Source organism: Microcaecilia unicolor, chromosome 8 (genome assembly GCF_901765095.1).
Source record: "Microcaecilia unicolor chromosome 8, aMicUni1.1, whole genome shotgun sequence".
Classification (NCBI taxonomy): domain Eukaryota; kingdom Metazoa; phylum Chordata; class Amphibia; order Gymnophiona; family Siphonopidae; genus Microcaecilia; species Microcaecilia unicolor.
In genome coordinates, this window is record NC_044038.1 from 155,467,062 (window position 1) to 155,479,589 (window position 12,528).

At 46.2% G+C, this 12,528-nt stretch overlaps 1 protein-coding gene across 3 annotated transcripts in view; it reads right to left on the reverse strand.

Moving 5' to 3' along the window:
* TNIP1 (TNFAIP3 interacting protein 1) overlaps positions 1-12,528 on the reverse strand; it is a 130,818-nt gene that overhangs the window by 19,753 nt on the left and 98,537 nt on the right. For all 3 annotated transcript variants that reach the window (XM_030211154.1, XM_030211155.1, XM_030211153.1), the window contains exon 12: positions 9,443-9,571. In XM_030211154.1, coding sequence (XP_030067014.1) covers positions 9,443-9,571 — 129 coding nt within the window. The remainder of the gene's footprint in view (positions 1-9,442; positions 9,572-12,528) is intronic.

Below are 12,528 nucleotides of genomic sequence, written 5' to 3' on the forward strand. Positions count from 1 at the left end.
GTTGTTGTTTTGTTTACTACGGATCTGGCGTTGACATAGCCTATTTGAATGTTTTGGTATGGGTCTTCTGTATTTGGTGTTATGTTGACTTTTGTTAGTTGTCGCTTCTTGGCTTGTGTGGGTTTTTTATGGCTTTTCTTACCATTTTGTTGACACATATGTAGAAACATAACAATGAAGATTTCAGCTAAAATCAAATTAAAACAGATATATATGCATAAAAAGACTTTGCAAAGAAACGGCCTTAACCTTCTTACTAACATCGATAAGGGTTTCTTTTACAAAGCCGCGCTAGCGATTCTTGCAGGATAAATGAGAGGAAGCCCATTCAATTCCTATAGGCTTCCTCTCATTTGCTGTGCGGGAATCGCTAGCACCTGCTTTGTAAAAGAAGTGCTAAATGAAGCTCTAGAATCCAAAGCTTTGGAATTTCAAATGACGAGGCCCCTTTTACTAAAGCTTTGCATGTGCTAATGAAATTTGTGCGCACTAAATGTTGCATTCCCTATTTTATACCTATGGGCCTCATGGCACTTATCGCATGCTAATGTCCATTAGCGTGTGCTAAACTTTAGTAAAAGGGTCCCAAAGAGGCATAAGATCGAGCTCTAGCAATGTGTCCTAACCTAAGCAATGGGGTTTGCAATAACCTGTGTGTACGTGAGCAAAGGGTCTCAATAGCATTCCTGGCATGGACTGGTCGGGCAGGTGGCCAGATGCACTCAAGCACTGTATGTCCTTGGTCCCTAGTACACCAAGGATTGAACCAGAGTGTACTCAGTGACTCAGTCAGTTTTAAGGGTCATTTCATGCCTGCCAACAGGATATGTTGCCAAGCTTCCTCCTGTTGTTTGCAGGCAGGGTTTATGTGTTTAGTTCTGGCCTCTGCAGATAATTGACTTGTCATATGGGATTGAAAGTCACATAAACATACGCTATGGGAAAACAAACTGGTCAATTGTCAATGCTACTATTTACTCCCAGTCTGTTCAATAAGCTTATAATCTCTCACCGTTACATCCAGAGCATTTTAATAAGTAAACAAAAGAAACCTCAAAGCTTCCCAGTGAGGTCATTCAATTCTGAAGTACTGTACCACTACTGGGTACACCTGAACAACATGTGGATCAAGGTCCTATCATCGGTTTCTATGATATATAAGGGATAGAAAAAAAGAACCAATGCAAAAAATTCCTACGAAGGAGAAAAAGCTTTGGTTCCAAAGAATCCCCCTAAATCTCTTTAAAATATTGATTTGGTGAGAGAAAATGCTTTAATTAATTCAAATGGCATTTATAATATCTCAGACATGCATAGAAAAAGCTTAATGAAGAATGGTCACATGTAATTAAGTCTGTATGAGAGGCAGGGGAAGGAGAGAGTACGGCTAAGTAGTTAAAGCAGTGACCTGTAGCGCAAAGCCAAATGGTATCTCTCATTTGAGTTCAAATCTAACCCTGTCACTGACCCTTTCTGGTTTCAGACTGTCCTTTACCTCCTTTATCCTCAGTTTATCCAAATGAAACTGAGTAAGTACACATTTTAACACTTTTTCCTTGTAATGCTACCACTGAAAGCTAGGTACTATGAAAAACTGCTGCAAACACGTTTGCATACTAGCAAGGAAATCTGTGTTCTGTCAGATGAATTTAACTGCAGTAAAATAGCTTATCAAAATGTATTCAAATCTAGTGAATGCCAAAGCTCGATCCTGGCATAAAAACTGGTCAGCTGTTGAAGGTTGGTTTCTCTGCAGGTGGTGCCAGCTTTTGTAGGTAAAAGATTTCAATATGATGAGACACACCAGCTTTCAAGATCATAGAGGGGACTGCACCTTGAGTATTGTGTTCAATTCTGGTTGCCGCATCTCAAGAAAGATATAGTAGAATTGGAAAAGGTGCAGCGAAGGGCGACTAAAATGATAGTGGGGATGGGACGACTTCCCTATGAAGAAAGACTAAGGAGACTAGGGCTTTTCAGTCTGGAGAAGAGACGGCTGAGGAGAGACATGATAGAGGTATATAAAATAATGAGTGGAGTGGAACAGGTGGATGTGAAGCGTCTGTTCACGCTTTCCAAAAATACTAGGACTAGGGGGCATGCGATGAAACTACAGTGTAGTAAATTTAAAACAAATTGGAGAAAATTTTTCTTCACCCAACGCATAATTAAACTCTGGAATTCATTGCCGGAGAATGTGGTGAAGGCGGTTAGCTTAGCAGAGTTTAAAAAGGGGTTAGACGGGTTCCTAAAGGCCAAGTCCATAAACCACTAATAAATGGACTTGGGAAAAATTCACAATTCCAGGAATAACATGTATAGAATGTTTGTATGTTTGGGAAGCTTGCCAGGTGCCCTTGGCCTGGATTGGCCGCTGTTGTGGACAGGATGCTGGGCTCGATGGACCCTTGGTCTTTTCCCAGTGTGGCATTTCTTATGTACTTATTCTTATGTACTTTTACCATAACTTTACCCACAGCATCATGGGAATGATTTTCACAGATCTATGAGTACTAATACCCATGGGCTTTGTACAAATCTCTCTTTGAAAATCATCTAGGGAAAAAGTAGCCCGCACAGATTTGTGCCTGCTTTTTCTATGGGTATCTTTCAGTCCAAATATCATGTGTAGTCTTGAAAATGTAAAACCGTTCACTCTGTGCTCTAGACTCAGTCCTGGACACTCCTTCATAGTACACACACGTTTACCTATAGGAGGGTAGGCAACTTTCAGAAAGTCCTTTTACCCCAGTAAATGACTTTAGTATTAAAAGACTCGGTTTAAAAACCAATTATTGACCCATCCGTAGTTGTCAAGGCAATGTGTGGCCAATGGCTGTATGCATGACCAGAAACAGAAGCAAATTACAGTGGCTTCTTGTAGGGTTTCATACAATTTTTAGGGGTGCTTTGCTTAAGTGATAATGCCTACTGGGAATGTTCATATGAACATAAGAATAGCCATCCAGGGTCAGACCAGTGGTCTATATAGCCCAGTATCCTCCTGCTTCCAGAAGTGACCAATTCAGGTCACAAGTACCTGACAGAATTCCAAATAGTAGCAAGCTTTATGCTACTGATCCCAGGGACATGCAGTGGCTTTTCCCATGTCTATCTCAATTGCAGACTATGGACTTTTCCTCCAGGAACTTATCCAAACCTTTTTAAACCCAGATACACTAACCACTTAAACCACATCCTCTGGCAACGAGTTCCAGAGCTCAGGGCCGCCGAGAGCCAGAGCCGGGCCCGGGACAAGGCCGCCCCCGGGCCCCCCCACCACCCGAGGCCGTCGTCGTTGCCGCCGGGCCCCCCCCCACCCGAGGTCGCCGGCCCCCTCTCCACCCGCTACCGGGACGGGCCCTGCACTAACCTTAAACGCCTCCCTTCAGCACGTTCGCAGCAAGCAGCAGCAGAGCAGACCTCTCCTTCCTTCCGTGCCCCACCCTCGCGGACGTTACGTCAGGCGAGGGCAGGACACCGAAGGAAGGAGTGGCCTGCCCTGCTGCTGCGAACGTGGTGAAAGGAGGCATTTAAGGTTAGTGCTGGGAGCGACGGAGGGAAGGCGGGTCGGACTGCGGTGTCGCCGGGCCCCCTCCGGAGGCCCGGGGACTTTTGTCCCCCCTGTCCTCCCCTCTCGGCGGCTCTGCCACAGCTTAACTATTTGTTGAGTGAAAAAATATTTCCTCTTGTTCGTATTAAAAGTAGTATCATGTAACTTCTTTGAGGTTCCATCTGTCTGTCGATCTGTCTGTACACATAGGCACAAAGACATACTCACACACACATAGGGGTCCTTTTACTAAGGTGAGCAACTGAAATTAGTGTGTGCTAAATGCCATGCAGGCCACAGAAATATAATGGGCTGCATGGCATTTAGTACACTCTAATCGTTAGCGTGCCTTAGTAAAAGGACCCTCATAGGGACAGAAACATGCATACTCAACGACATAAGCACACTTTATCATGGCTTTTTATGCACAGTCTCCAAACAGACATGAGCGAGTTTGCAAATGGAGGAACAGTAAACACACCATTCTATACCACTATCAGTGTGCACTTTTCAGCTTGTTAAATGTTTTGTGCTTGACTTTAGAAATTACTGTTGTTTCCACCATGGAATTGTCTTTGCCTACGTTATGATCCATCCATTGCCTGGTGCCTGTTGTTCGAAAGACAATGACACACAGTTGAACGTTTCCGATTGCAGGGCCTTAGTCCTGGAATTCTCTTTAAACAGAAATACAGTTGCAGTGAGATTTTTAAAAACTTCTGGAATAAAACTGTATTTATTTAGCCAGGCATGCTCTGAAATTTAATGGTTGCATTTTAGATATTTTGCTCTGTTTTGTTTTATCTGACTTGTACATTTATAATTATTTTTATGACTATATGGTTCTGAGCCAGTTAGAAATGTCTTGACCTCGTTCTCTCCTCTTCCGGCTCTCCCTCCAATTTCCACGTTTCAGCTCTTCCTCTCTCCGATCACCACCTAATCACGGGGTGGAGGAGTAGCCTAGTGGTTAGTGCAGCGGACTCTGATCCTGGGGAACTGAGTTTGATTCCCACTGCAGCTCCTTGTGATTCTGGGCAAGTCACTTAACCCTCCATTGCCCCAGGTACAAAATAAGTACCTGTATATATGTAAACTGCTTTGAATGTAGTTGCAAAATACCACAGAAGGGCGGTATATCAAGTCCCATTTGCCTTTGCCTGCCTTCACACTTCTTCACCCCCCCCCCCCTCAGCCCCGTCCAACTTTAACCACTACCTCCAGGAATCTCCAGGCTATTGACCCTCCCACCCTATCCTCTATTATTTCTAATCTCCTCCCCTCCATCTTGTCCTCCGAGTCTGTCGACAAGGCTGTCTCCACTTACAATGCCACTCTCTCCTCTGCTCTGGACACCCTCGCACCATCCATCTCCCGTCCCATAAAGCGTACTAATCCCCAGCCCTGGCTGTCCCCTTGCATCCGTTACCTTCGCTCCTGCGCCCCGATCTGCTGAACGCCTCTGGAGGAAATCTCGCACCCAGTCAGACTTCCTTCACTACAAATTCATGCTATCCTCCTTCCACTCCTCCCTATTCCTTGCCAAACAGGACTATTATACCCATTTGACCAATTCTCTCAGCTCCAACCCCCGTCGTCTCTTTTCCACCCTTAACTCCCTCCTCAAAGTGCCCCCCACTCCCACCCCCCCTCGCTCTCTCCTCAATCACTGGCTGATTACATCCGCGACAAGGTGCAAAAGATCAACCTTGAGTTCACTACCAAGCCATCTCCTCTTCACCCCTCTCCCTCAACCAACCAACCTAGGCCTTTTCTCCTCCTTTCCTGTCATCACTGAGGAGGAAACCACCCGCCTTCTTTCCTCCTCGAAATGCACCACCTGCTCTTCTGATCCCAGCCCCACCAACTTACTTAACATCATCTCTCCTACTGTCACCCCCTCCATCTGTCATATCCTCAACCTCTCTCTCTCCACTGCTACTGTCCCTGACACCTTCAAGCATGCCATAGTCACACCTCTCCTCAAAAAACCATCACTTGACCCTACCTGTCCCTCCAACTACCGCCCCATCTCCCTCCTACCCTTCCTCTCCAAAATACTTGAGCGTGCCATTCACAGCCGCTACCTTGATTTTCTCTCCTCTCATGCCATCCTTCATCCAGTTCAATCCGGTTTTCGCCCTCTTCACTCGATAGAAACAGCACTCTCTAAAGTCTGTAATGACCTGTTCCTTGCCAAATCCAAAGGCCACTACTCCGTCCTCATCCTCCTCGATCTATCCGCAGCTTTTGACACTGTTAATCATGACTTACTTCTTGCCACACTGTCCTCATTTGGCTTCCAAAGCTCTGTCCTCTCCTGGTTCTCCTCCTATCTCTCCCGCCGCACCTTCAAAGTTCACTCTCATGGATCTTCCTCCACCCCCATCCCCTTATCTATTGGTGTTCCCTAGGGATCTGTCCTTGGACCCCTTCTCTTCTCAATCTACACCTCTTCCCTGGGCTCCCTGATCTCATCTCATGGTTTACAGTATCATCTCTATGCTGATGACACCCAACTGTATCTCTCCACACCAGATATCACTGCAGAGACCCAGGCAAAGGTATCAGCCTGCTTATCCGACACTGTGCCCTGGATGTCCAACCGCCACATGAAACTGAACATGTCCAAGAGACTGAGCTCATCGTCTTTCCACCAAAACCCACTTCTCCTCTTCCTCCACTTTCTATCTCGGTTGATAACACCCTCATCCTCCCCGTCTCATCTGCCCGCAACCTCGGAGTCATCTTTGACTCCTCCCTCTCCTTCTCTGCGCATATCCAGCAGATAGCCAAGACCTTCTTCCTCTTTAACATCAGCAAAATTTGCCCTTTCCTCTCTGAACACACCACCCAAACTCTCGTCCACGCTCTCATTACCTCTCGCCTGGACTACTGCAACTTACTCCTCACCGGCCTCCCACTTAGCCATCTATCCCCCCTTCAATCTGTTCAGAACGCTGCTGCACGTCTCATATTTCGCCAGAGCCGATATACTCCTATCACCCCTCTCCTCAGGTCACTTCACTGGCTTCCAATCAGATACTGCATTCAATTCAAGCTTCTCCTTCTTACCTACAAATGCACTCAGTCTGCTGCCCCTCACTACCTTTCTATCCTCATCTCCCCTTACGTTCCCACCTGTAACCTCCGTTCACAGGACAAATCCCTCCTCTCATTACCCTTCTCCACCACCGCCAACTCCAGGCTCCGCTCAATCTGCCTCGCCTCACCCTATGCTTGGAACAACTTTCCTGAGACCTTACGCCAAGCCCCCTCCCTGCCCATCTTCAAGTCTTTGCTTAAAACCCACCTCTTCAATGCTGCATTCGGCACCTAACCCTTACCATTCAGTGAATCCAGACTGCCCCTATTTTGACTGCCCCTATCGGTCCGACCGTTCATGTGTCATTAGATTGTAAGCTCTTTGAGCAGGGACTGTCTCCCTTTGTGAAATTGTACAGCGCTGCGTAACCCTAGTAGCGCTTTAGAAATGTTAAGTAGTAGTAGTAGTAGATTAAAGTATGGTTCTGAGCCAGTTAGAAATGTATGAATAAGCAGATTAAAAATATTAAGGCCTGAATTTAGAATCATCTTCACATATGTAAGCAGCATTTAAATGGCATTTCAGAACAGGTTACATGTGGGAAAGCTGACTGCATATAGATGTCAAGGGGGTGTGGACAGGCAGGGAGATGGAGTGTCCTGGGCAGGCCAACAGTACAGACATGGGTTTCCCATTTCACACAGGAAACCCACACCTGTACTGAAAAAGTTAAGTGCCGGTATGTACAGCTGTCTTGAGACTGCTATAAAGGGCAGCTGTAAATTCTGATGCCTAGGTCCTCTCCAATCACCTGCTCCCTAACAATCACAGCATCATCAAGACATCTGTTCCTCCTAACTGCAGGTCCCCCCCCCCCCATATAAGCTCCCCTATGGCAAACCTCTCTCGCTGATGCAAATACCCACCCCCTTGTGTGGGCAACCACTCCCTTTCTCCCTCCAAGATATGGCCACACTCGACATCCCTGGGGTCTAGTGGGAGCAATGCTCACTTGCAGCTGCCTCAATGATTGGGGGTCTCTCAAAATGGCTGAAAAGACCTCTAGTGGTAACATCACAATACTACCACAAGAAGTGTTGGCGGCCATTCTGAGAGACCCGATCATTAAGGAGCCCATATATGGAAGCCTGACCCCTAGCAGTAATACTGCAATTTTACTGCAAGAAGTCTCAGCGACTATTTTGAGAGCCTCAGTCATCAAGATGGGAGTGAGTGGGCATTGCACCCACCTCACTACATCCCAGAGACCCCCAAATAAGCCTAAAGGGTGGATCAGAAGCTTGGGGGCACACATAGGAGTTTTGATCCTGGGGGAGGTAGCGTTTTCAGGGGAGGGTGACAAATGGTGGGTGGTTGCTCACGTGTGGTGGCTGCTTTAGGGAATGCTGATGCTGGGATCAGGACCACTAACAGAGGAAGCAGTACGTAAGTACATAAGTACCGCCATACTGGGAAAAGACTAAGGGTCCATCAAGACCAGCATCCTGTCTCCGACAGCGGCCAATCCAAGCTTCAAGAATCCTTGACGCTTTCCAAAAATACTAGGACTAGGAGGCATGCGATGAGCTACAGAGTGGTACATTTAAAACGAATCAGAGAAAAGTTTTCTTCACTTAACATGTAATTGAACTCTGGAATTCGTTGCCAGAGAATGTGGTAAAAGCAGTTAGTTTAGCAGAGTTTAAAAAAAGGTTTAGACAGCTTCCTAAATTGGACTTATTAAATTGGACTTGGGGAAAATCCACTATTTCTGGGATAAGCAGCATAAAATGTTTTGTACTTTTTTGGGGATCTTGCCAGGTATTTGTGACCTGCATTGGCCACTGTTGGAAACAGGATGCTGGGCTTGATGGACCTTTGGTCTGTCCCAGTATGGCAATACTTATGTACTTATGTAGCTCATGCTAGGCTGCACCCCGAATAAAGCTTTAGTATTCAGCTAGTTCTGTGCACAGTGCTACCAGAGAGGCAGAGAGCAAGTTTCCATGAAGGAATAATGACATGTGGAAATGGTCTTGTCTCTTTTAGAGCTATTATCCTGAGAAATGTGTCTGCCCATGAAGCTGGGCCATACAGTCATCAGGAACACCCTTCAACCTCTATGTCATGTAACACTCCGTCAAACTTCCACTCTCTTATGTTTGACAAGTCTTGTCCTGAGGTGTCTTTTTAAACAGCTCTGTTTTTAAGATCTTGGTTGAAAAAGTAAAACCAGAAAAAGCCTTCTTCTCTTTCCCCTCCTCTTCCTTTCTTTCCCCATAGAAGTTCTTTTACAGCTGAAAAGCTAACACTCAGCACGTGGCTGCAGGCCTCAAGGTTTCCCCCACACCACAGCTATCATCTCACTTCATTCTTCAAAGTCCACAGTTGGGTGCAGGCGATAAGTTTTCAGAGAGAAGGCAACAGAGCAGGGTCTGGGTTAGAGCACTTTACCTGTCTTAGCCTAGGGCATGAAAGGGGGGGGGGGGGGGGTCACAGAATGCAGTCACAAGTCATAGAGAAGGGACATGAAATACTAGTCACAGGGCCATCAGAAGGAAGAGCAAAATGAGACCTTGCCTGGGGCGCGGTGGATAGAATGCCATTGCACTATGCCAACCCCATTATGCCAGTGGTAGAGTAACTGCCCATGTGCAGTGTGTAGCCATTTCTGTGTGCCTCTGGAGGGCAATTGGTAGCCTGCCATGTTTTGAGGGCAACCCCCCTCCCCTCCCCTCCCCCCCTCCCCCACAAGCTGGCCACATCACTGGAGGGGAATCTCACCATCCTGACTACTCAGAATGCTGCTTAATCCCAAGATGCAGCTGGTCACAGTACCTTACCTTGTTTAGTCTGTGGATCTCCTTCTCTTGGTACTCGCGCTGCCGGCTGACAGGAGTGAGCTGGTCCTGTAGGGTCTTATTCTTTTCTTTCAATTCATTCACCTCAGCTGTCAAGTTTTCTTTCTCTTCCTGCAGGAAAGAAACAAATGGTTCAGATTCAGGGTCACTATTTGCACATTCCATCTCTCAGTGAGACATCTCTCTCTGAGCTTCTGTAACATTCAAACCTGGAGGAAGCAGCAGCTGATTCTGGCCACCTAGGTTCAGGCAAGTTTTTCCACCAAACCTAGGCAGCCAGATTTTTGGCTGAAACTTGCCCTAAATCCAGGCGGCCAAAAACAGACTTCCTACATTTAGGCCTCCTGTCATCACAGTGCCTAGATTTGGGCATTTATGCTGGGTGTCCGTCCAGTGCTAAAAATGAATGCTAGGAGCCCTTCCCCCCACCTAAACCCATTGGAGAACGTGGGAATAATTCTCATCAGGTTTCAGATCTGTGAAGCTCCTTTAAAAACTGAGGCTCATTTCTATTGCAGCATCTCGCTCTTGTTCCCAATGGTAATGTTATGGCTCTCCAAACTGGCAGGACATCTCTCAGTAGGAACAGATTTGCCATAAAGTACTAGAAAGTCATCAGACCTCTGTATCGACCCTGGTGTAACAGTATCTTGTATATTTTGTGCGTTGTTCTGGTCAGGCCACCCCATCTCAAAACAAATATAGCGGAAAACGAAAAGGTTCAGAGAAGGGCAACAAATGATAAAGAGAATGAAGTGCCTCCCTTACAAAGAGACTCTGAACAGGTAAGTCTCTTCTGCATGAAGAAAAAACGATACAGAAGTTTACAAAATCATCAACAGGGTGGAACAGTTTAAAACACAAAAACAAGAGGACTAATACCAGCAGATTGAAAACAAATTGTAGACAGTTTTGTGGAACCTATTGGCAGAGGACATGTTTCAAGATGATTAACACAGAGGATTGAAGACATTCTCAGAGGAAAATTCCATAAAAAAATTATCAGCCAGGTAAACTTGCTCATCCCTGGAAAAGAACTTTGGGGAACAGATCTACCTTTCAGGATCTGCTGAATACTTGAGACCTGGACTGGCTGCTGACACAAGCAGAAGGCTGGGCTCGATGGAAATTGGTCTGAATCAGCGTGGCTTTTCTTATATTCTGCTTACCCCACAATACTTTGTTTAGTCTCTCCCCAGTCTCCACAGAGCAAAAAAAAAAAAAAAAATGCAAATAAAAAAATCCCCAAGACAGAGCATGAAAAACAAGAGCAAAGAATCATTACCCTAGGGGAATATTTTTCAGAAGCAGATATCTTTGTGATCAGGATTCTAAAAGTGAGAAACCAAAAACCTCAAGGAATAAGACACTCGGAGGGCACTTTTTGCACAGTCCACATTTTTACAAGGTCCATGGGTACTTTTCACCAATGTTCAAAGTGAAATTACAAGAAAATGTTCATCATGGCTGTCGGCTCTGAAGCCGCTCCTCTCACCTCTCACGTCACTGCCCCTGGAGTAGACCCCGGAGGAGCACAGCGACGTGAGAGGCGCAAGGAGCGGCTGCCATGATGGCTGACTGTGGTGCCGCTTGCTTTTTAAAAACAGCTGATTTTGTGTTTCTAACGGCCCGACTTTGCAGGTCTGTTTCGGGTGGGCGGGCGGGCCTGGAGGAAAAGTGGCTGGGCCTGGGCGGCGAACCTTGGGGGGATGGGGAGAGAACGAGGGAAAACAAATGGAAGTATGGGGAGAGGGTCCTGAGGAGGGAGGGGGAAGGGTCCAGAGACCACAGAGAGGGGGGGAGAGGGGGTCCTGAGACCAGAGAGGAGGGGATCCAGAGCAGAGAGGAGGGGGATGGGCACCTGAGACCAGGGAGGAGGGGGTCCTGAGACCAGAGAGGGAGAGGGGGAGGTATCTCTGTCACACAGTCAGTGTCTTTCTCTCTCTCACACTGTCTCTCACACACTCTGTTTCACACTGTATCGCATTCATTCTCTATGTGTCACACAGACACTCTCAAACACTCTCTCGATCTCATACACTCTCTCAGTCTCACAGACAGTCTGTGTAACGCACACATACTCTCACACTCTGTCTCACACACACTCTCTCTCTCTCACAGACACACTCGCACCCACTCTCACTCTCTCTGTGACACACACACATGCACGCAAACATTCACTCTCTCTCACACAGTCAGTCACTCTCACACACACTCTGTCAAACATACACACTCAGAGGAAAACCTTGCTAGCGCCCATTTCCTTAGTGTCAGAAACGGGCCTTTTTTACTAGTAATACAGAAAGACTTGAGTGACTTGTTTTTGTTTTCACTCACTACCTGGTACCATATGTACTTCTCCAGCCTCTCTGTGATCTTATCACTGCAACAGCCCTCCCCACTCCTTTCCCACCAACACTATCTGTGATTCACTTCTGAGTTCAGGCAATGTTATCTTTTGCTTTGGCTAGTCAGTTTGTTTAGACCTGCAGACTATTCAAGATATTTACAAAGTCCAATCTACCACACCAGCACTTCAAGACTAATGAGTGAAAGGATGTGGAGATTCACCCTTTCTTTGGAAACACCAAAACTACTTTGGTTGACTCCCCCTCCACTTGTCCCTCTCAATGCTCTTTTATTCAGTTAGAGTTAAATGGTCAGTATTCTCAATGGAGAAGTGTAGATAGTGGGGATTCTCATGGGTCTGTGCTGGGACCACTGCTTTTTAACATATTTATAAATGATCTAGAAATGGGAGTAACTACTGAGGTAATTAAATTTGCTGACGACACAAAGTTATTCAAAATTGTTAAATAACAAGAGGATTGTGAAAAACTTACAAGAGGACCTTACGAGACTTGGAAACTGGGCATCCAAATGGCAGATGACGTTTAATATGGGCAAGTGCAAAGTGATGCATGTGGAAAAGAGGAACCCGAACTATAGCTATATAACGCAAGGTTCCACACATTAGGAGTCACTGACCAGGAAAGGGATCTAGGTATCATCGTTGATGATATATTGAAACCTTCTGCTCAGTGTGTGGCGGCGGCTAAGAAAGCAAC